Source organism: Neocloeon triangulifer, unplaced genomic scaffold, assembly GCF_031216515.1.
Source record: "Neocloeon triangulifer isolate White Clay Creek 2 clone unplaced genomic scaffold, ASM3121651v1 ptg000012l, whole genome shotgun sequence".
In the NCBI taxonomy this organism is placed as follows: domain Eukaryota; kingdom Metazoa; phylum Arthropoda; class Insecta; order Ephemeroptera; family Baetidae; genus Neocloeon; species Neocloeon triangulifer.
This window is the reverse complement of record NW_026775554.1, coordinates 7,033,187-7,057,657: the sequence shown is the minus strand read 5'-3', so window position 1 is coordinate 7,057,657 and position 24,471 is coordinate 7,033,187. Positions and strand designations below refer to the sequence as shown.

The 24,471-nt window shown below is 39.6% G+C and overlaps 3 protein-coding genes across 7 annotated transcripts in view; 2 read left to right on the top strand and 1 right to left on the bottom strand.

Annotated features, from left to right (window-relative positions):
• Positions 1 to 17,564, top strand: part of LOC132197700 (uncharacterized) — a 45,086-nt gene extending 27,522 nt beyond the window's left edge. For 3 of the 4 annotated variants that reach the window (XM_059621167.1, XM_059621171.1, XM_059621168.1), the window contains 2 exons: positions 12,405 to 12,774; positions 13,920 to 17,564. In XM_059621167.1, the coding sequence (XP_059477150.1) occupies positions 12,413 to 12,774; positions 13,920 to 14,394 (837 nt within the window). In that variant the 5' untranslated portion in view covers positions 12,405 to 12,412 and the 3' untranslated portion in view covers positions 14,395 to 17,564. Of the gene's footprint in view, positions 1 to 12,121; positions 12,149 to 12,404; positions 12,775 to 13,919 lie in introns of all 4 variants that reach the window. The other variant, XM_059621170.1, reaches the window with a different exon arrangement.
• LOC132197699 (uncharacterized) lies at positions 169 to 12,092 on the top strand. Its single transcript, XM_059621166.1, has 2 exons — positions 169 to 3,228; positions 8,417 to 12,092. The coding sequence occupies exon 2, from the start codon at positions 8,425 to 8,427 to the stop codon at positions 9,358 to 9,360; it is 936 nt and encodes a 311-aa protein (XP_059477149.1). The 5' UTR covers positions 169 to 3,228; positions 8,417 to 8,424; the 3' UTR covers positions 9,361 to 12,092.
• Positions 17,531 to 24,462, bottom strand: LOC132197696 (WD repeat-containing protein 81). Of its 2 annotated transcripts, none has more exons than XM_059621158.1 (14): positions 24,274 to 24,462; positions 24,014 to 24,172; positions 23,821 to 23,947; positions 23,605 to 23,767; positions 23,102 to 23,554; positions 22,715 to 23,049; positions 22,457 to 22,657; positions 22,069 to 22,396; positions 20,731 to 22,005; positions 20,264 to 20,674; positions 20,125 to 20,196; positions 19,592 to 20,067; positions 18,566 to 19,540; positions 17,531 to 18,362 (listed from the first exon to the last, which is right to left on the bottom strand). In XM_059621158.1, exons 2-14 carry the CDS (start codon positions 24,127 to 24,129, stop codon positions 17,877 to 17,879), a joined length of 5,418 nt encoding a protein of 1,805 aa, XP_059477141.1. In that variant the 5' UTR covers positions 24,130 to 24,172; positions 24,274 to 24,462; the 3' UTR covers positions 17,531 to 17,876. The 2 variants fall into 2 exon arrangements, with proteins under 2 accessions (XP_059477141.1, XP_059477140.1); XM_059621157.1 differs by having other exon boundaries at positions 17,532 to 18,362; positions 20,264 to 20,677; positions 24,274 to 24,461.
• Between the last annotated feature and the right edge of the window lie 9 nt (positions 24,463 to 24,471).

The following is a 24,471-nucleotide window of genomic DNA, read 5'->3' as shown; positions in this document are numbered from 1 at the left end:
GTGCCGTTGTGAAACTTCCGTGAAAGAGTCGTCGTTCTTTTCTTTTCTTTTTCGACATCCTTCTTCATTGTACTTTTTTCACTCTCAATGTGTTCTGCACGCTCGCATGCTCTCCTATTCTTCTCACGCTGTGTACTTTTTCCTCCTGTGCTGTGAAAATTTGATGGTACTCTCGGTGTGTTGATAATGTGACTTGTGCACGACGTCCTCTTAGAGAATGTTTTTTTACCTTCTGAAATTAAAAAAAAAATCGAAGTAATTTTATGTGCGCGAATTAGGGATTTTTTCATAATTTTACGCCTTGAGGTAGAAAAATTGATGGATTTAAAACCAAATTTACCTCGGCGCATCAAGCCGAGTGGTCAAAATGCATTATTTATTTCCATGATTGGAGAGCCCCGCTTTTAGCCGCTCCATCACCCGTTGCAAAATTTATGTGAGCTTCGTTGCCATGGATTCGCATCACGCTTTTCCGCTCGCAAAACCCGGCTGAGCAATTATTAAAACAATCGTCTTGATAAAGTGCTTTTATGTCCCTCCTTGTGAATGACTGGCACGTTGCCAAGTCGTATTTTTCCAACGAAAAATGCACGAAATTCACGCTCCGACGACGAGTTATTTCTTATCCGTGTGAGCAGGAGAAATTCACAAAAGTACTGCTGACGCCTGTCAAATTCAGAACTCTGCAACTGGCTCAACCTTAGGTCGTCGCGGGTTGCATAATACTAAAACATTAATTTTAATCATTTTTCAATTAATTAAATTAAAAAAAAAACTTGTGCAATCAAAATCTTTTTAGCAACAACATTCTAAATGAAATTAAAAGTCAATTCTTCAATTCAAGTAAATACATCATTTTAAATTAAAAATTATTATACTAAATTTTTTCATTCAAATATGACTTAATATTGATTCTAATTAAAGCCAGCCAGACTTTGATTCCTCCGTGTCGCACAGGATAACCTTTCAGTGTCAAATGGCATCGTCAACATAATGTCAGCCGTGCTCTCACATGTGTAGGTCCTCGACCGCGTGATGTTGATGCGTGCAAATGCATGTCCTTTAATTACCATTATCATTTGACACGTCGTTGGACGCTCGGTTGTGTAAATAATAGCATCCGACGACGAGCAGGTAGAGGCGAAGTAATGATTTAGATCGGCGCCCAACAAGTGGCTGCCGTCCGGTATCCAGGCAACCAGCCGGTGCCGCCGGAAAGAGCCCTGCGCGCTAATATTTAATGCGCAGTACTCGCAGCGAAATTCGCATGTTCCTTTTGTTTGCAGTGCATTACCGGCACCAAATGGAATGGCGCCGGCACAATGTCGAGCCAAAAGTGGTTCAATTAGAGACGGCGGGCGCGCTTAATAGTGTTTGATTTGCCCTTTTGTCAGGAATTGTGACGTGCTACGATTAATCCAGCACAAATGATTGAAGAAAAACACAAGAAATTAATATAATTATGCCTCATGAGTTTTTAATTTCAGAGAATTTTTTAAATAATTTTAAGCAGCTCAGTATTAATTCCATTTTATTACGGTTGAAATTTTTTTTTTACAGCGTGGTTGCCAAATTCGATATATCCGTCCTTTATTGTGCCCTCGGTGAATCCGTGTGGAAAGCAATGCGGGTTTCACAGTTTCCAGACTCGTGGATTGCGACTTGATATCTTGACGGGACTGAAAATAAACGGTTTCAAAGGCAGGCGGATCGGGCCCGCTTCACTGAGTCGCGTTAAATACGAGCGAGCGAACGTTCTCTTTCATGAAAAAAATTTTTCTGGAACGCCTCTTGTGTCTCTCGTCATTTCAATTATTATTGAATTAACTCGGTGCTCGTTCAGAAGAAAAGAGAACACACAATTAAGCTTAATTAGGTGCGGAGCTAATTAAGCGCGCTTTACTTCTCAGCCGAGAGCACAGAAAAGTGCATGAAGCACCAGAGAAGGCTCCCAGAGGAGAACTTTTTGTTTCGTATTGATTTTGTATCAGGGTCAGTGAGTTAATAGCGTCATCATTCCGTCTCAGGGAATCTCTTTCTGCGGGCCGGCGGTAAACAAAAAACACTTTGGAAAAATTCCAACTCTCGAGAAATTCGCTTTGAATTTTAAATGCGCCGCAGAAAATCAAACAAAAAGTTCCGCAGCCTGTTCAGCCGCATTAGTTTATCTAGATGCGCCGTCTCCAAAGTGAGATTAGTTGACAGCCTTATCTAATAATGTTTTTCTGAACAAACCTGTCTGGAGAGCGGCTTTTGTATGGCATTATCGACATTATTATATCTGACATTTAGATCTCAATGAATCTGACATTTTAATAAAAATAAATGTCAATAAATTAACTTTACTCTTAAAAAAATGATGTAAAGTCGCTAGTAAAATTGAGCTATTAGAACCCAAGCTTATTTTACATAATATCTTATTGTTAGATAAGTGAATAGATGCAGATCGGCGAATAATAATTTAAAAAATCTTTTTTTCATAGAAATAACAAAAAAATATTGTTTCAGAAAAAGAAAATTAAATTTCTTCTCCCAAATAAGTTGAAAGTGGAAAAGCTCCACGCTAGCTCAGATAAATGAAAACAAAAACCACATTCATCAATCGCCAACAGCAATAACAAGCGTTTTAATCGCGCGCACGACGCGTTATTTAGTAATCACCGGACGGCCTGCAGCCCATAAACATTTTCGCATCCTGACGTTTGCGTGCTCGGCGCAATCAGCGTCCACGGGCGCAGAAATTCTCATCGAGAGACGCGTGCATCCATCACGTTTCGCGCATATTAATCAGCACAGCAAAAAATAATAATGGGTAAAAAAGGAGGCACCGGCGTTTGTTTTTGTTTAGCGGAAGGAAGACACTCGAGAGCGGCGAGTGTACACACGGGGTGGCGCCTGCGAATCCACCCCTCGACGACGAGCACCACCACCACCACCAGGGCGGTGGTGCTGCTTGCTGGCTCGATACGCGCCGATCAATAAAGCGGCGGCGGCGGCGGCTCGGGGAAGCAGCGCCAAAGGGGAGGAAACGGCCAAAAGGTTTCGTCCACGAAACACCTTCGGTCGAGCGACGCCAGTGCTGTGAATCGACAGTCCAGAGGAACAAGTCGCAACCGAGTCTCCGACCGTCCGACTCATGGTCGGCTCATAGATAGTTTCCCGAGGCAAATTATGTGACTGACTTGCTGCGCACGGCTCATCCGTAGTAGACTCCAGCAGATTTATAAGGTGAGTGACCTCTAGAATCTTCTTGTTGCTTTCATATATTTTGGTGTCAAGTGGGAAAATTAATATTTGTGGCAGGTTTTTATAAGTGTTCAAAATATAGAACATTTTCAATTTTTGATAAAAAAATTTTAGATCAATTTAATTAATTATTTTTAATAATACATTTTATTTTTATGGCGGATGGTAATTAATTTTGATTTTTTATGATCGAAAATAAGAAGAAACTGGAAATTTGTTCTTTTTTTTTACTCAAATGAACAAAATTACCAATTTCTTATGCAAACAAGCTCACGAATCTCATCACCATAATTAGAAATACTATCCCTCCTTTATTTTCGTTGTCGGGCTTAACAAGTGTGCTTTTCCCAAGCTGCCCCACCTTTCTTGTTGGACAGCCGCAGTCCGGACCAATTATGATAATCCTCGCATCCCATAAACACCCACCGAAAGCCTCGCAAGTGTCTCTTTTGGCCGATGCGCCCCCTCGTCTGTACGGAATTAATCGCGACTCATAATTTCCCAGAACGAGCGACCTCGTTCCGCGCATAATTAAATTCGCCTCCTATTGGCGTGTGTGTGTGAATCTGGAACACTTGGGTACGTTTCCCGCAGTGCATTCCCCCTCCGCCACCCTGGCACGAGCGTGCCCCCGACGCCATGCGGGAAAGAGAGCGTGGCTCATAATTCCAGCGGCACCCTCGTTTTTTTGCTGACCAGCGAGGGACATTACGATTGATGATGCAATAATCGCCACGGTCCATTGTCAGTCTGGTGCCGCCGAAAATCCGTCTTGATTCTAAATGACGGCGAGGAAATAAATGGGTTTTTTCTTCAGAAATAATATAATGGGGTAGAAAAATTAATGGAAACTGATTATGATTAAAATTAAATTTATCAAATATTTTTAATCCACTATAATTTCATTTTCTTCAAATTTAAAAATTAATTTTCATCGTTGAAAGATGATAGAAATTTCTATTAATAAAAAAATAATTGTTTAAATAATGCTCTCTTGCTGCACTTCTCATTGCATCTTTTGTTCTTTTTATATCAAATTATAAAATAATTACTCCTGTTCAAGTGGCGTAAAAGCTGAAATTGAAAAGAGAAATAAATTGCTCAACTTCCGCCACTGACCTCGTTTCTTTACTTTTTATTCTCTTATAAACTTTCATTTCCTTTCTCGCCGAGCAATAAAATAAAAATACGAGCTCGCATAATATGGTATATCAGGGCCTGGCGATTTCACGGCCAACACTCGAGCTCTCCGCATACTCTCTTATCTTGAAATCTAAAACGCCGACGCCACAAAGAGAATTTTCTGTCATGCAACCCGACTACTTTTTCCTTGGGAAAAACTCGACGCCTCCCTTTGCATTACTTTTTCACTCAATTTCCCAGAGTTCTTTCATTCGACTCGTGATTTTCCACGACGCGCAATTCAATATCAACAAGGCGAACAACAAGCCTCGTCAGCGTCTCTCTGTCTGTCTGCTTTCAATAAGCTCTCATTATTAGTTCCTTTTTCTCTTTGTCCGCCGCTGGCCAAGTTGAGTCTCACGCGAGAATCATCAGGTACAGAAAGAGACAGACGGCCACGTTAATGCACCTTGTCGCTTTTTTCATACGTTCTGCTACATGACTCTGGTTAAAAAGCGCCACACCCGGTTCTATTTTGGTCAATTACTGTGCTCACGCGCTCTTAACACTATTAATTTTTTCCGCTCGTAGTGCTTGTTACCAAAATATTTCAACTTACATTATCTTTTTTTTTTAATTCGTCAACCGCTTAAAAATAAGTGTTCAATTCACTCATTTTTTTTTTTGCTCGGGTCTGAAATTGCTTAACCTTTCTTATGCTTTGAGAAAAGTTGCTGGGTCTTTTGCATGTCAATGACCGAGTTGAAAGATCAAAGGGAGTCTCAAGCGGGACTTGCATTTGAACGGAGGGTTTTAATTAAAAAAGCTTTGATGATTTTAATTGCTTAAAGAGAAAAACTGCTAATATTAAATCAAATGATGAAAATGATCTGATATACATTAATAAAAATTAAATAATTATATTATTTTTTAATTTAAAATATTGCAGTTTGTTATTTTGGAATAATTTTTTACACTCGATACTTGTGGCTTAACGAGACATTGTTAATCTTGTTTGTTTGCTTTTATCGATTATTGTGCACGAGGCGTCTCAACAGTCGCCCAAATGCCAACTAACGACCGTGCAGCATCTGTTGCTCGATGGCGAGTGAATTTATTCCCCATGCCCAAATTACGTTGGGAATAAATTTCAATATTCATCTCGCTCGCCTGTCCCTAGTGGCACGCGATTTACTCTCGAATTATACTTGTTCAGAGTGTTCAAGCTGCGCGATCAATAATTCGACGGAAAAAACAATTTCCAACGCAAATTGAGCGGTTATACTATGTCATTATTCACTTTTGAAAAGTAGGAGAAAACAAATACTACAGATGGCGGCCAAGAAATTAAAATCAATATATTCCAAATTTACCTTGAGACCTTTCTAGACTGAAAATATAAATATTACATTTTAAATTGAATTTTTTATTTATTTATTTTTAAAAACGAAATTTTAAGTAAAAGTTTTACATACAGTAAGAGGCAAAAGCATGTGGTTGAGACCTTCCTCCGTGGGCATTCGAGCGTCAGCAGAATTGCGTTGCAGAACATTCCGCTCACGACGGGATGATCATTAAACCGCTCCAACTTCTCTGCACCCCCGCGAGCGGACGTGCTTTTATTCTCCTTCTGTTCTTTGCTCTCCTCGTCGGCAAAAATTGCGCAGCAAGGTGCTTTCAGAAAAAGGGTTTAGGATTACTCGTTACGGTGAATGACCTCAACTGTGGGCCTGGGTGCGGTCATTTAATCTTGCGGCTACCCAGGCTGAAACTTTAGATGACTGGCCAATTTGTATCAATAGCTAAGGGGTATTTAATGATAAAAACCGTCTTGTTAAAAACACATGCCTAGTTACATGCGCAAGTTTTTTGTTATGTTTGCTCCTAAATAGAAAGCTTTCATTTTACTTGGCAGCTTATAAAAGTTTAATTAATCTTTGAAATATAAAATAACGTAGAAGTAAGTAAATAAAATTAATAAATATTTAAAATAAGCTTAACAAAAATAATTAAATAATAAATAATGCGCCATTTAATCATAAAAAAGAATTGAAAAAGCTCATTACATATATTTTTTTTAGACCTGTTTAATATTTCCATGGAGAACAATGCGCTGCATTAAAATTAGATTAGGGCGCTGCCCTTTAATAAACCCTGACCTTTAAAAATCGCACGTCAATGATTGCTCAATGTTGTCTCACACCACGCAGAGATTTATTTATTTTTCGCTCCAATGTGGTGCCACGGGGAGTCCAGGGCAACATGCTCACGTCCTTTAAAAGCGACCCCACCAGCGCAACTTGGTTGACATCGACTACAGCGAGTGCACTGTTCGTGGCAGCCTCGTGTGTGTTTGCGTACGTGTGCGATTCGAGGCCGAAGGTGCAAAAAAAAAACGGAGCTAGTATACACATTATAGGTCATTCGTCTGCGCAACGCACGTTTTTTACGGGCATAAAGTCTGAATATGTTTACCTGAGTTTTTTCCACCACCGTGCGCAGCCCAAAGGGTCCGATCGATATTAATTTGCGGGCGAGCATCATGCAGCGACCCTGGAGAGTCGGAATTTTCAATAAAGTCACTTTAGCGACTGCATAATAAAAAAAAGCTGAAAGCCTCTCCAATTTGATAAGCAGGTGCATTTGCAAAATGGGTCTACCTCAAATTCCACCTCCAACGAGCCTATGGGGATTTTCATGCGACTCTTTTACCTCAATTTTTAAATATTAAAAAAAGGGTTCTCCATGCTTAAAAAATAACGAATGATTTTTCTTTTTTCTTTCCAATTAACTTCAAACGAGTTTTTGCTTCAGCCCAGCAATTTTACAAAAAAAAATATTGTTTTCATTAATTAAATAATAAAACCTCGCGATAACCACTTTATATTTTTATTTTCTAATTTTGGTATAATAATAAACGTATTTAACGACCAGACAGCTCGAGCCAGGTGCCTGTGAACCCATTCTTTTACGAGTTAAATACGGCCGGTGCAGATAATAAAGAGGATTCTGTTCTTCCCAAGGTCCTCTGTCTGGCAGCGTGCGGGATGAAACGCAATTACGGCGGAGGAGGCGATTCCGAGATACTTGCTAATATATTGTTCTCGCTCGTTAATTGAATCTGATCCAGCTGGCACCGCCACTCGCAGTTGATTTGATGATGATTTGCGAAACCCAATTCTCCCTCCGCCTATCCTCCTTACATGTAGTCAACAAACGCAGGCGTGTCTGGTTGCGAAATTCGGAAATAAGTAGGTTTCTGCTCGGCGGTGCTCGCAAAAGTTTTCGTCGCTTGAAAGTTTTCATTTAAAATTTGCACGCACATTTCCGTAAGAATGAGAGTTTTTATGCCCATGAAACATTCAGCAGCGAAACTTCTGGGCTGCTGGATGGAAATATCGAGCGCATACGTTTGAAATTTATTCCAAAGAAAAAGGTTTCAAGTTGCAAGGAAAGGCCTTGTCTGCTAAAATACGCCGCAGGCAGGTGACGGAAAAGCTCTGATAATACAACGGCAGCTGCTTCGAGTGGCTGCTGGTGAAAATGGGTGCTCTGTCTGTCGAGGAGTTGGTGCTCTCGAGAATGGATCGCCCTCGCTCGAATACGCAAAGCACTGCGAACGATAGCTGCTTTTGACATCAAAGTCAGATTGCCGCCGCGTGTGGCTGCGGGAAATAATGCGAGTCACGATCAAGTTGTTGATACTTGCGACGCCCGACAATGCAAACATTGCGGAAAACCAGTTAATTTATTCTTAAAGTAAACTCTTCTATAATAAAAAAAAACTTGTATAAAAACAATTATATTGGAGTTTTGAATCGTCAGGTTTTATTGAATTATAAGAAATTTTATTATTTAAATCCTGCCACAAATGCAACAATTTTCACTAACATTTGCAATTTTTTAATTGTTACTCTTTATGTAATAATAAATTTCTAATTTTATACCATTTGGATCAGATTTTGTTGTTGGAATTATCAAAAAAAAATTAGGATATGATTTAAAAAAATATATCAAATTATTCTCACGTGACTTTTCGATTTTTCAGAATTCAAAATGCACACCGTCGGGCTGCACTCGGCGCTGGCCATCAAGCGTCAGCGCAAACGGCGCGAGGAGCAGAAGCGGGCGCGCGAGCGTCGCTTCAGTTCGCACTCGGTTGACAGCCATGGCCACTCAGCTTTGTCGCCGCGAAACAGCATCGTCAGCCTGGATGGCGCTGTTCGGCATCGAAACCGGAAGCATCCCACCATGTTGGACACCAAGGTGGTGACCAGCGTTGGAATGATGCACATTGGCGTTGTATTCCTCGTATTCGGCGGCTTCCTGATCGTGTCGGCCCTCTTGCCGGCGACTGACGACGACGCCGGCGTCAACGGTAAACCAATAAGTGTTTGGAACGAGTTGTTGTTCTCTGGCATTTTTTGCCTCGTCGTCGGCATCTTCCTGGTCGTGCTGAACCACTTTGTTTCCAAACAGGCCGACGATGACCTCAACACGTACGTCTCGAACCAACTGAACAGATCAAAGTCTGGCCACCGACTGGTGAGGGACGTTGAGACGGGCCACATGTCAACACCCCGTCGACAACCCAGAGAGGACAGCTCCAGCAGCGGCAGTCTGCACACGAGCCAAGAGGGCAAACGGGAAGATCTAGACAACAATGAGCCAGTTCCGGTGCACCATTCGCACCACCCGCATCTGCACAAGACGTCGCCAATCAGCTCTCCTCCACCTTGCATCAACGGTGAGCCGCCTCTGGAGAAGATCATCGAGGAGGACTGCAGCGAGTACTCGATCGCGTCCAGCCGGCGAGCGCGACGCTTCTTCAGCGAGGAGAAGCAAGGCGAGGAGGAGTCACGGACGGCCATAGATGTCACAACTATTGAGGCTTCGAACGACAACAGCACCACTGGCAGCGTCAGCCCCACGACACCCTCCGAGACCCAAGAGCTGCTCACCAGCCGCTCGATGAAGATGTACCGCATGTGAGGGCTCTGCCTTTTAGGGTTGACTAACTAAAACGCTGAATATGCTCGTGATGGGCTCTGGCCGAACTGACAGACACGTTCTGGAAACGAAACGCTGATATTGGGACAGACACAAGTGTTTTTGCTTCAGGCAAGAAAAGCTTAAGAAACCCAAGAAGATTTTCAATTTTCTACTTTCGCTTGACACTCGCGCTTTGCATGAAATTTAGGTGGAAATTTATTAATATAAAAGACCGTGTTAGACTTTTCCTCTTATTTTTTTTTTATATTTTACACTTATGATCTCAAATTTAAAATTTTCTGCTAAAAATTCAGATGGGAAAATTTTTTAAAGAACCATTATTGTTTCACAGTCAAAATTTCAAATTTCCAAGCAAGAATAATTCAAATAATTCTACTTCTTCAATCTAGATAAAAACCACACTGATTAAAACGACCAATTACATTTTTTATATAAATATTAATAAACTTTAAAAGCTAAAATTTCCTGCTTCAATCGATTATTCTTGGTTGAGACTTGGAAAAATAATAAGAAGTATTGTGGAGTTCTTAAAAGTATTTACCCATTCTACTATTATGCCACTTCCTCCCAAAGCACAAATATACACAATTTTTTAGTTTGAGTTTGGTGTTGATTAATCAAATAATAAAAAGGCAACATTTATCTCTGTGCCAACACCTCTCGCCTTTAAATCACTTTATTTATGTGTTCAACGGATCAAAATTAATTTTTTACGGTCAAGGAAAAAAATTAAATTTTGTTTTCATCCAATCAATGTCTTACTAAATCTGTTCACATTTTTGTGTGATATTGTATGTTAAAATTTAAACATAATAAAAACAATATTAAAACGGAGCATTTGCAAAGCGCATTCACTATTATACCGGTAAATAAATAACAACGCAGTCGTCTCTACTGTATATTTGCTGAAAAAAAATTTAAGTGTAGTTTTTAAGGGAATCCGTACCAAGTGCATTTGTCTGCTAACACATAATATATTATTATCTGTCTCAAGATGAAAAGTGATGGAGAAAACAATTTCTTATATTATCTTCTCAAGTTGTATTAAAAAGACTGATATTTCTATTGACAAAATGTATTTAAAAGTGACGACTTTCCTCACTCACACAACTCTATTGTGAATAATCACAGCGCACCACCAATAATTACTTGATCTCTATCTATTCAAACTCGCATAGCTTTCCAGCAGAAAACTGTTTAAATTCCATAGTACCATATCTTATGCAGCGAGTTATAAATTGATTCGCTCTGGGTTGCCCTTAAAAATGTGTTTGCGTAAGTAATATATTAATAACTATGCGAAATGAAAAAAGAAAATAACAATGTTATTTTGTTACCAAAAATTTTGCTGTAATTAATTATGTGCGCTTAGAAAAATCTTTAAAAAACCTGCTTAAGCATTCAATCTCTCTCTTTCTACGCACGAAAATAGATATGGTGTAATACAGTATAAATACTATATAATTAATGTAAATTCGTCAAAAAAAGCTAGATCAAGTGCTGATAGTAGAACATTTCTCCCCTCTATAACGTTAGTAGTTATTTCGCCCTCCAACATAAAAAATCGCGTCGCTTGTGAAGAATTTAGTTTTGGGTTTGCTGTATTGATTTGCAAAAAAAGTTCTTTAGCTGCATTTCGGTGTGAAATTTTCAAAACACGTGCGTACAAAATAACCAAAAAAGCTGGCAATCAAAGTTAACCACATCATGGCTTTTACAAATAAATACACTACCATGCGTGTAGGAGTTTAGACAGCTTAAAATCAATCAAGCGGCACATTACAGCAAAGGTGATCTCATCACAAAATTACTTTTTACCTTCTTGGAATTGGGAAGCAAAAATCTTTTAAATGTTTATTGCTGAACTAACTTTTATAATAATTTTTGTATTTACTATCCACTATTCGATCAATAAAGCATTTGAAAAATATTCAAACTCGCGCAATTTTCCTTTCATTTTCTCCTTGAAATTTCAAATCTTTCCCAAGGGTTTTGTGCATTTTATGTGTGGATGTGATTTTGAATTTTACAACCTCAAGGCAGTAAAAGACAGGCATATGTACTTTGTGAGCTCCGTTCACCGCGCTTTACTGCAGTCGGAGCATAAAATTTTCTCGTTCTCTTCTCCCTTGCATGCCATTCACCAATTTCTATGTTTGTATGCGTCCCTGTATGTTTTTAATGATGCATCCATTAAATCTCTAAATATAAATCAACTGACTAACGCAGATCAATAAACAGGCAACAAACACGTTGAATGAGAATCATTACTCATTTCCCTCACACAGTCGAGACTCGCGTTCCATTTTAATTTAACTGCGATGAGCAAACAATTAATCTGATTGATACGATCAATAAAAGACCGGATAATGACGTCATTAAGCGCATTCATGAGTATATGCACACAGTATTGCAACAAACCGCAATTTCAATGCAACAATAATAATCACATTCTGTGGTTAATTTACAGCACCATGTATATTAAATTTGCGATCACTTCCATGGACTGTTTTAAAACAATGTGATATAATCTCTGTATAAGACGTGGTTGTGGAAATAATCCCTTATAATGCTGCTATAGTATATTCTACGTAGCTTCTCTGCGCAAAAAGCACTCTCTCCAGCTTTTAAAATCTTTGCCTTTTCTTGAAAATTTCCGGCACTCTCTCTATCGACATTTCTTACTTCAGTTGACTTTGCTCTTAATTCTATATCACTATAATTTGCAAATTTGTTGCAGTTATCTGTTGATACCAGAGAAAACAAGGTAACTGTTTTTTTCAAATAAATTTTAATTAAAACAACCCCACACACATATTTTACGCACAATTTATTTCAACAAAAAGAAGTGCTCTATTAATAAATTTCTCAACTAGAGAATACACCGACAATAAAAACGACGGATGATAAATTTTTGTACAAAGTCTTGCCACCCTTAAGCTTCACCCTGCCGGTGTCTCGTTCCCAAAGTGGTTGTGAATGTCTGACTGCATGCTCGATGGCATTTTTGGCTCGAATTGCAGGAGTGACGATGATTGGTGCCATGCCAGCAGTTGCCGTGAGGCATGAGAGGCGCAAACAGGACAAGAAGAAGTCGCGCCCGGGCCACCTCTACCTGGCCAACTATGCCAACAAGCAGGCCACCTCCTCGGGCAAAAGCTCGCCCTGCCCCAGCAGGGGTGGCAGTCCTAGTCCGGGCAGTGCCGGCGGAGGGCTGAGCCCCATCGTCACGACGCCGCCCCACGCCGCCGAATCGCCGCAGACCGAGGAGTTCTACGTGTGCGCCAAAGTGTCCACCCTGCACGTGATCGTCGTCTCCTACCTGCTCGGGATCATCCTGCTCATCGTTGGCCTGGTGCAGCTCAAACCTGGTGCCGATGCCAGTGACCACAGGTAAATATTGAGAAATCAAAGCAATGGTTTTAAAAAAAATTTCAATTTTAGATTTAAAGCAATCCTGTGGTTTCAAAAAATTTTCTATTAAATTTGATTGATTTGTCCTGAATACAGTTTTTCGTTTTTCAGCACATTTTACATAGGCATTAATTTTTGTTAACTATCCGTTTTATAGACAAATCATAACTGCCTCATGACGAATCAACGGAAATGGTCTCTACATAATAAAGTAATCTCAAAAAATGTGCTTTTTAGCCAAAACTAGATTTTACTTGTTTTGTGTTGCATTTATTTTTCAAATTCATTTATTGCAAAAATTATGCACAAATACGTTATATTAAAGAACTTTTGTGAAATTTTGAGTAAAAGTGAACTTTTTCAACAATTTTCAAATTTAATACATGTAGTAAATGAGTGTATAGTTTTATTAAAGATAATTAATTAAGTAAGTAGTATATTGTTAAATACTTTTGTGATTAATGAAAAATAGATTTTATGATTTAGGTTTTGAATAGCATTTTCCTAGAATATTCTATTATTTTGAGTAAAAGTTTCATAAATTCATTTTCTGCTGCATAAAAATAAATAATTTAAATTAAATTTCTCACTTCTGTGTGTGGTACTATTGCTCACTGGCGGGCCGGCGGTCTGAATCATTTTGAATGGAGTGTGTGAATTTATTTTGTGGTCCTGTCACCTATATAAAAATCTTAGTGCGACAATCTAATTATGTTAAAATTTTCCAAAATTTAGCTCTGTGTTTAATTGTATATAGATTTTAAAATTTGCAAACAATTTATTATTATTATTTAAAAGCTTTAATTATTCTTCTTTACTCCACGGTGAGAGTTTTTCAAAAAGCAAGAGATAAGAATAAAAATTTGAAACTATTCCGCTTACACCGATCTAGTGATCATCCATTTGTTTCTTCAAATTAAAAAAAAGACCTTTAATCTCAAACAAATATTACTTTAAGCTTGCTTCAACTGATTTCTGAACCGGGAAGAAAAAATAATTTATCAATTAAAGATTTGATACAAGTGTAAAAATCTGAGAGCCAGTGATCCAAATAATATATTTCCAGTTTGGTAAATGAATTAACATAAAAATTTTTCAATAATCTCGTAATTATCTGTTTCCAGATTTTACATTCTTGGTGCGGGGAGCGTCCTGCTGGCGTTGGGAACCTTGCTGTCGGTGGCCCGGTGCGTGATGGTGCCGATCAGACGGTGTCTGCACAAGCGTCGCGCTCGAATACGGCGAATGCGCAAAGAGGAGTCGGCCGCGCTGGCGCTGACCAAGTCGCCTGCGCAGAATGGCAGCAGTTCAAGCACACCAGCGCATCCGCTGCCGCACCACCATCACCACCACCACCAGCAGAAAACGTCGCACGACATCATCCAGGAGATGCCGTCGGCCGAAGAGCGGGCGGCCGCCGACCCGTCGCCGGCGGCCACGTCTGCGCGCAACGGCGCCACGCTGACGCAGAGCCAGAGCGTGAGCATCGAAATCGAGACGCACAGCAGCTCCAAGGACACGCTGGTGTCGACGGCCAAGTCACCGTCCGAGAACGACCACCAGTTGCAGCAGAAGCGGCCCTCGGTGGCTAAAACGTAGACGCCCCTGTGGCGGGGGTGCTCGTCGCCTCCCGACGGATTTTCTACGCACGTTTTCGCGCGCTTTGGCACGTGCGCAGTGGACTCTCTTTTGTCTCTGTCCGAGACCCTCGAGATGAAGTAATAAAAAAACATTGCCAGGCACTTGATTAAATGGAGCATTTAAAATTTCAAATAAAACGACATCAACGTACAATGGACATTAGTAGTGGGAATTGACAAAGCGTGTGTCCTGATGATTTTGAAAATGGGCCACGGGAGAAACTCAAATTCTTGAGTGGTTTTGCATTTTGATTTTAAATTAAGCCAGGAATAAGATATTTACGTAATGCATAAATAATTTGTTACGTATATTTTAAGTATCCAAAATTATTGTTAAATGTGAAATTTTTAGAAGATTCTGTTCCAAAAATTTGAATTTTAACTCATCTTTAGTCATCCTGAAAATGATTCTAGATTGAGGTCGTGCATTTGGGATTTAAAAAATAAGATTCAATTTAGTGTAGTTTTTAGTTAATTTCACCATAGCCATCAGACATCAGTTATTGCACATCAGCCAAAATTATTATGACTGTCATACACATTTCAAATTTTTGAGCTGTCAAAATTTGGCATTGCTAATTTCTAGTTGCTTATTTCTTATTTGAAAACTTCATGGACATGATTAATAAGTTCGTTCTTTTAAAAGCTGTTTGAAATCATGTAGAGGTGATCGCAATTTTTATTTTATTTATTTATTTTTATTTTTTAAATAGTTTAGGAAAAGCTTTCAAGTGTCAACTATGCTTTTTTATTTTTAGTTTAATAGCGAGGAATATTTAGGTCAATTTCCAAAAGAACAAAAAAAATACTAAACATGATACTCTTAACGCAGTATTGCTGTCATAAAAGTATGGATTATAAATTAAAACTCATAATTCAATGTTATATAAATTATAAATTACGTAAATTAAAGCTAAATGTATGTCATTGAGCATCAAAGCTACTTCCAATTTGCCATGTTTCACTTTTGAAAACATTTTGCAGAAGCACATATGGGTGTGAGTGCGCGTAAATTGATTACAACTTTATACTATAGTAAAGCCAGAAAAAAGAAATCAAAAAAATTTCCAACCGCCAAAATTATTATAACTTGACTAAATGGGAAATTGTGTGCTGAGCTGTTGACTCTCATTGTAGAAAAAAATAGCATGCTAAAGTGTCTATCACAGTTCATCAAAAAGGTACCTGGTGTCTACGATCTTTAAAATTATCATAACCTTCATACACACGCAAGCTCTCTGCTGCAAAATTTAGGAATCTTATTTCGTTAAAACCTTGAAAATTTCCACCACCTCGTTGTAACTGTCGAAATCCAATCAATTCAATTGTATTTGTAAAATGTGTCTCCGTGCTTGAAAGATGTTTAAAGAAGTATTATAGTCGCGTTCCAAAATTGGCTGGAAAGTTTATTTTGTACTAGATGAAAAGTATCAGTGGGTCTATATAAGTCTCCGCAAGAGGAGACGTTCAAAGCTTTAAAGAAAATCACAAATTACAACCGAAGAGCTTACCCGCGATTTCAAAATGATAAAAACAACAACACCGACCCTCAAAAACATCACCAAAAAATCTAAAAAAATATAAGCAGCATGAACTAATTGCTCAGAGTAAAATTATTTTGGAATACGACGAATAAAATAATTGTGTGTCCTTGGAGAAAAGTTAAACAAAAGTACATTGTTGTTTGGCGAAATGCATAACCGCAGCAAAATTAGGTGGAGCGTCTTTGATTTGAGTTGATTTTTGTGAACCGTGTAATTTGAAAATATTCACTGGTTAGGACAAACTCAGGATGTGCTTTGCAAAGTAGAAAAATTTGTGCCAACGCCCAGACGGTCAAAACGATCAGTGGGGCGTTGAAAAGGGGACATTTTTCGCTTGCCTGAAAATCTCATTCACACGTTCAATCGGAAAAGGCTCGATTCAAATTTAATGAATTTAAGATCTTTTCAGGCATCAGCAAACTCCTTTTAAAATTAGCTGTGTGTGTATAGCGCTGTTTATCCTTTTCTAGGGGCGCCTGCAAATATTTAAGTATGCAACCTGCTCGGCTTTTAAGATGAAACGGTTGCATATTTTAATCATCTGCAGGTTTATGGAAATTATAATATTCTCAAAAAATTGCCAGATATCCTAAATTAATTACTACGAATCATTTTTCAAGTTACGGAAGAAGCGTAGCCTTCTAAAATGAAACGCACAAATCTGTTCATTCGCTTGGAAGGCCTCGTCATCAAACACAAATTTTCCAAAACATATTTTTCCTTTCAATTAAAAAAAAATTGTTTACCATCTGACGAAGTTAATGACCTTCGTTTGGATTTAATGAATTTTTTCATACTACGAAACTAGGCTATATGCTACCTGAAAGAATATTATTCAAGTGTTTACCCTATCTCTTTTCCTCGCACATTACACGCACTATTTCCTAAAAATACTTATGACAAGTGTAAAATTTAAATCCACTACTGGGACATTACATACTTATGGACCAACCTTTAAATATAATTAACACGGTTAACACAACAGACGCATCAAATCCATCAGTTCTTTGATTCCTGGATGTACTGATTTTCTTGGTCTCCTATCTTTTAAGTCTGCAACTTAATTAATTAATTGCATAGCCAAATGTTTGTTGAAGTTTTGAGCATTTAATAAAGATATAAACAAATAAAATATGTTTACTCTTGGCTTATTCTTGTTATAAATAGGCATAAATTGATTAAAGAAATTTGCAACTATGGTTTTATAATTAAAAAATCTGATACAAAAATTCAAACAGATGCACTGGGCTTCGCAACGTTCAAGGGTGCCAAATTACCTTATATTGTACTTTGCGGTCTGAATTATGATGTAATTTATGCGCTTCATTTTGTTTTTATTTGCTTGCAAAAAGATTTCTTAGCAGCCCTTTTTACGACGCCGCAATGCAATCACGCTATTCAGCTTGAAATTTTCATTAAGACGTGTGAACATGCACTGTGTATATTGCCAATGAAAAGATGTTTTAAATTCTATTCATTAAAATACTCTTCATTAAAAATAACTTAAACACTTGAAAAGATCTTATATATATATTATTATATATTGATATTGTAATACTTTCATGGGAAATAAAATGGTTCAAGATTTGCACAGACTTTTTCTTGCCTTCGACCTGACAAAGGTTCCCTGATTAAAATGAAATTTGCCTTTTTTCGTTATTTTAAACATAAAGCAATTCAACTTTAATTCAATGACAGAAATTATACGACTTTTCCAAAAGAGAAAGAAACTTTGGCTAAAAAATTCTTAAGAATTCACGATTGATTTGGATACAAAATCGCATCATATCAAAATACACCACAAAAACCCTAAAATATACTGGAATGGTAGTTTCCCTTGTGCTTAAGATGAAAAGTAGAGTTGGTACAGGTAAAATAAACCTTACTTGGAGTTTGACTAGCATAGAAGACTGATATGACCGGCATCTGAACCAAGCAGCAGAAGTCTGTTGAGGGGCAAGACTGCCATAGCTGTTAGGACACCTTTGAAAGTGTCACTCCTGAGCCGAGTTGAGGAAAAGCACGCCTGCTCTCCCACAGAGGTGTGCACCCCGATTCTGTTGGCTGTGGTGCCTGAAATTAGCTCCGAATTGTAGGCATTCAGGCAATGAACTGGCTCGGTGGGTCCTTTCAGGATGCAGCGGAGGTTCCCGTTGTCTGAACTCCAGGTGGCCACCGTCTGGTCTAGAGACGAGCTGACCAGATTGCTACCAGAAGAGGCAAGCTGGAGAACTTCACCTTCATGACCTTTCCAGGATGACAGGATCATACCCATTCGAACGTCCAACAAGGCCAGGTGGCCGGATGACTGGCCCACAGCCACTGTGTTACCAGAGTTGCACACAGAAATGCAGCGAATTAGACCGCCTGCTGAGTTCGCAACCTGAAATCATTAATTTTTTTTATTAAAAAAGAAAATATTATACTATTTTACTAAATTATATATCTCTATAAAATCTGTATTGTAGAGTGAATTTTCGTTTGAAATTAGCAATTCATTGTTAATGAAAATGGGGAAAAAGTTAATTTTATTAATCACCAAAAATCAATAAATAATTATAGTATAGAAGCACGACTGTTACAAACCTTCATCTCTATAACATATTCAGCCGTCCTGATGTCCACAATCTTCAAAGTTGCATCCGTCGTGGCAGCCAAAACTGAGCAACTTGGTGCTGGCATGGAATGTAAAACATTGACAGGTGAGTTAGCGGTCCTGTTGGCTCCGTCCAAGACTGCGACCGTCGCTCCCATGAAGGGGTCCCACAGGTGAACAATCGAGTCGCATGAAGCCACAAGTCCCATTGGCTCGACATAGGCAATGGCCAGAACGGACTTGCGGTGTTGATTGTACGACCACCTGCAGGTCGAGGCTGTGGTGCCATCACCTTGACTGCGCAAAGACCATAATTTGACAGTTTTGTCTCGGCTGCCGCTGATGAAACTGTTTTCATTGTCCAAAACATGCAGTGCCCGGACACTGTGTGTGTGGCCAGTGAACTGCTGCAATTTGATTTGCTTGAAGTTGAACTTGTTATCTTTGTCAGCACGGCCAATTTCATGGTCCCAGTAAGCAAGCCAGTTCCCCCTCAGGTGCCGACTTGTGTTTTCCATCCGCTTGCTGATGATGTTAGACACTTCGTCCAAATTTTTGAAGCCCGGACTTGGCAGGGTTGACGGTATGTCTGGACGCTGTAATTCTATTCTGTTTCCAATCACAGAAACATTGGTGCCAAAACTGCCAGAGGTGCCAGCAAGATTTTCTTCAGTCGGCAGAAGATCCGACAGGTACACAAGACTTCCAGTTCCTTGACTGTGTTTCAGTCTTGGCGTCATCTGCTCGTATTGGTAGCAGAGATCTCTGACAAGAGGCTCGTTTTTCATTATTTTCTCCATTAGTGATTCTCCCAATAGACGATAAAATGGAATGTAAATGCAGTGGGCCAATTTCTCATTAAAAACTGCCTTGATCTCGTGCAGCGCTTTGCTTCGAATCTCGTTCGCAGCTTCCAGAATTGGGGCAGGTGGTGAGAAGGAATCAATAGACTCGTAAACCATAACCTGAAAAACACTTTTAGTTTTATAATTACATTTTCAATGATGAAAATTTACATGTGAAATTTGCAATGGCGATCCTCTGAGAGTGATGTCTGTTGATTCTCTCTTGACTTCCAAATGGCTGCTTTCTGGTTCAGTCTGGTCATAAGCTTTGTCGAAGGCAAGGAAGTATCTTTGAAGAGTGACGGACAAATGCATTCTGGTCATGTCCGTTCCAATCCTCAACGCAATCATATAAAGTGCCTCTAACAATTTGTAAGCCAAAGCAAGTCTGGCTGTTGCTCCGCAGGGGAAAGGAGCTCTGGTTGTGGCCACCAGGCGTACTGACGGGTGAAGAATGTTCTTCAGGATGTCAGTAAGTTGTTCCATCAATATTGAGTCTGACAGGTATGGAATGATGCTGCACACTAATGAGAGGCACCCTATCAACCCAGCTTCCAAGTTTTGGGTGAGTTTTCGCTTGCACAGGGCAATTAACTCTGACATGTGACCAAAATATTGAACAACAACCAGCTGTTCTCCATAAATTGCTGCGCAAATAAAATTTTCAGAAATTATTGCAACTTAGATTGTTTTGTCTTTATTACCTGCAATTTCAGCCAAGCAGGAAAGCACCCTTGCTGAGTTGTCATCGCCAACAAGTTTTAAACCAGGTATAGCTATAAATTTTAATTACGATTTATTTGGATTTATTTAAAGAAATGGGTTTAGAAAAAAAATAATTACCTTGACAGCACGAATCCTGTCCTTTACTGGGTGCTAAGCTGCTTTCCCCGAGATAACAAAGAGAGAGCATTCTCAAAAGGTTCCGTGATAAGTGCCTGGCAGTCAGCACCGGTCCCAGCCTGTGAGCCAACCACAGAAGAGACTCTGCACTTTCCTCCGAGACAGGAAACTCGGTGGCAGCAGTTGGTCTCCTTGGAGGTCTCCATTCTGTCTGCACTGGAGTGGCGGCGGCCAATTCTTCAGGGGTCGAATCTTTTGCCTCATCAATCTCCACATTTGCATTGGTGTTTTCAGGTTCTTGATCCATGTCTATTTCTAACTGGGCCATTAAGTCCAAAGCAACAGCTGGAGAGGTCACCAAGTTTACAGGGTCACTTTCCTCATTCTCATTATTGTTTTCCAAAACAAAAACTTCTAAAAATTTTAAGAATCAAATACACTATTTTTATAATACTCAATTTTTTTACCTAGCTCATTTTCTGTATCAGAAACTTCCTCCTTTTTTGTTTGAAAAACTTCCTGTTCTGTAACAAGTTTTTCAGAGTCAGCAGAGGAATCTTCGTCGAGAGGAGACAAAATTCCAGCTTCTCCTTCGTACATGGCAAAATTTTCCACCGCACCAAGTGCATCCGATTTTCTTCTCTCCGAATCCAGTGTGGGCGTTTTACACTGCTGGTCTTTGTAGCCACCAACTGCTTCGACAAGAGGCTTAACAAAGTTGACGATGAATATTTTCAGTCCGAATCTGACCATAAGCTTGAGCAAAAAGCTCCTGTGGTACAATTTAGCTCGAGTTGCTCCCCCACTTTCGAGCAAGTCGCAGATTGGATCCAAAAGCTCTTTGGCTGATTTTTGAGGCCCTAAAGCTTTTGCCACTGGGTCAAAAAGGCGCCAGGCCGCATTAGTCGCAGATTCGCTTTTAAGGAGTCGCACAATGTGTGGAATCAAAAGGTTGATCCCGTCTTGATCCATTTTTTGCAAGAGCTGAGGTAATTCTTTGTGGAAGAGATTCACTTGCAACTCTGATGTGTCATCTGGACTGCTTTCCAATTCATAGATTCCAGCAAGCAAAATGTAAAGAGACTCAAAATATTCCGGGAAAGGAACAACCGACGAAAGAAGTGGTTGAAGGAGCTGATGAGCAGACGGAGGTGGCAAGCCACCTGAGGAGATGCAGTGGTAAAAATCTTGATTCGGCTTTTGTGACTTCTTGCCAAAGTCATCCACTTCAAGCAGGAGGGATGTGATTTTCTTGACTGCACAGGGCATGTCCCTCCATTCTTTTTCAACCACTTTAAGACAACGATCGAGTCTTTGATTGAAATCACAGTGGATCAAATCAGCTGCTCTTAATTTGGTAGCCAAATAGATTTCAACAATCAAACAGCCGAGAGTCTGCATTTCCTTCACCCTTGATGCTGCCACTGCTTTTTTATAAGGGGAGGAAAGATCTTGCTGCTCACTTATTTCATCCTTTGCGTTTTCATGTAATACTTCCGAGGAGAAGTGGAAAAGGTTCTCCACGTCTTGAAGCAAAGAAATGGGGTTGAAGTCTTTCGGAAGGTGAATGGCCTTAGCTGCTTCTTCAGCGGCAAGAAATGACTTTGACTTAGACAGAGGCTTAAAAACTCCAAGAGGAGAAGAGTCTTCTGGCGTCTCGCTTTGGAATTCAACCATGTCTTCTATATTGTCAGGTGTTGACAACACAGGTGACAAAATGCAAGGCAGAGTGTTTTCCAGTCCTTAAAAAACAATACAAATTAATTTAAATAATTAAATTTCACTCTTAAGAATTTAAAATTTACTTTTTTTGCATGTTGGAATGGCAATTTTTGGAGCAGATATTTCCATGTAAGGATTGGGGGTGATCTTGTGGGGGTGCGGTTGCGTGAAAAGTTGGACAGCTCCGCAATCAGAGAGATTGGTGTGGTTGTCCACAAGGTACAAGCACACATTCTTGGATTTGATGGCCGCAGAGCCACTCAGTTTGTAACCAAAAGTGAGATCAATCCAGTGATGAAGTCGTTCGCTGACGTGCACACTTTCCAGAGCTTGTCTGTGTTTCTCCACAAAGTGCTCTGGAGAAGAAGCCCACGAAGGAAGCTCCAGATCAGGCAGATCTTCGTGTATGGACTAAATAAAAAAAAAACTTAGTTATTGTGATCTGATTATAATTAATTCTTTAAGTTTTACCTTGAATGTATTTGCATCGGTGTAGAACTCTGGAATGCATTCGTCGGGAGTCCACTCCTGCAATCTCTGGATCGAACTGGGATATTCGGCTGGCACCCAGTTAGGTCTTACATACTTGCAAAGAAGGGATTTGGGGGTTCTCCTAGCTAAGTATACAAAATATGTGATTTCTGATAGGAAGTCTGAGACGTGATGAGGAATCTGCCATTAAAAATAATTATGAATAATTTTATTTTCTTTGCGTCTTTTTTTGGCAACCTGTAGTAGATGTGAATCACAACTTTGGTGGTTTGAGGCTGTTTCGAAGGTGAGGTCCAACTGCCTGTCACCTTTGTTGAGCCTAAACTTGGACTTCGAAAGGTCCCGCCAGCCATCATTGGACGTAGAGAAATCTGTCACCCAAGGTAAGACATGGTGGTGACTGGGGTGACCGAACTTTCTTCCAGCAAGGCAGTTCAGGGCAATGAGGTAGTCAAAGTTTGATAACTGCCCTCGTACCCAAAGGTCCAGCAGTTGGTTCAAAGCTTTTTCCCGAGACTTTTCATTCCTCAACAAAATAGAATGCACTTCTTTACAATTTATGTAGGGATGCTCTGTAATTAATTAAAAAACATGAGATCATAAATATTTTAATTAAAACTATACCTGAATCAATTTCAGCTGGGGCAATTAAATTTTCCTCAATTTTTGGAACGACACTGACCCACAAGCTAGTTGAAATCAGCAGATCATGTAAGTTGACGCCTCCGAGGACAACTCCTTTGTCGTAAGTGTCTCTCAGGAGACGAAGGAGTTGAAAAATAATGAATAAAGATCTCGATCTTGCAGAGTTCAGAACTGCTGGGCTGAAGGTGACACAGTCGAACAGAGAGTGCGGAATATGGTTTTGCAATAGGAACAAGTGCTGAGAGTTGAAAACAGCGCATAAAGTGGGGAGACAGTTGGGGTGCGTTTGGAAGCAGTCCTTTGGCGCAGGGAAAACCTCTTGAGTGTCGAGGTTGATCACAGGACATGAGTATACTCGTTTCACCACCTCCAGCAGAACAGCGTTTTTGGAAAGCAGAGGAACCCTCTGAAGGTCTTTCGTGCCTGGCAGACCTGCAGGAAAATGATGAATTTGAAATTAACAATTTTTAAATGAGGCTTACTTGAAAATTTTCTGAACGAGTCCTTCCACGAGTTTTTGTAGTTTGAGTGGTTGATGTAGTGCAAAAGCTGTGAGTATGAAAGGTGAAGGGAATCCAAAGTTGCATTGGTTTGCCTCGGTCGAGGAAGTGGATAGACTTTTTCTTCAGGATCAAACCGGATGACCTTAGGAAGATATATTTACTAGCCTATTTAAAAAGATTTAATAACAATGTTACTCGTATTGACAAGAACTGCCAGGAGGAATCAAAGGGCTCTCCAAGCTTCAAAAACAGATCTACTTCAAAGTCAGTCAGTTTTTCGTGATACTTGAAAATATCCGGGCGGCCTTTTTGTAAAAGAGAGCTGGAATAATTGCGATTGCAACGATTAAAAAAATTGATAAGAGTATAAATCGGTATAAATTTTTACCTAAGCCAAGTCCTATGGACGAGAGCAATAAATCTGTCATCATTTTTGGTGACTTTGGTGTACTTCTCTGGGATAAACAAAAACTTTCGAAGGGTTTGCCTCGCGTCGGTATCCATACCAAATCAGTCTTTCAAGGAGAAAGAATAAAAGTAGTCGTTCCTGGAAAACAATGAGTGTCAAATTGCTGTTGGATGAAATAGGAGAAAAATAAGAGACGAGTGATTGCGTACAAAAAAGTTGAAACAACATGTTGCTCTCACCTTTCACAAAAGATTTTGGCATCAGTGCCAAACGCATGCATAAAGCCTCATGAAATTCTGTAGTCATGTGCGGTTTCGCAAAAGCTGACACCAATACCAATTAGACCGCTGACCGCGAGCAGGTCTCATGATTTTGACAGCCCTAAAAACGACTCACGAGAGAAGCGAGCTAAAAAAAGCTTTTGTGTGCCTGCCACG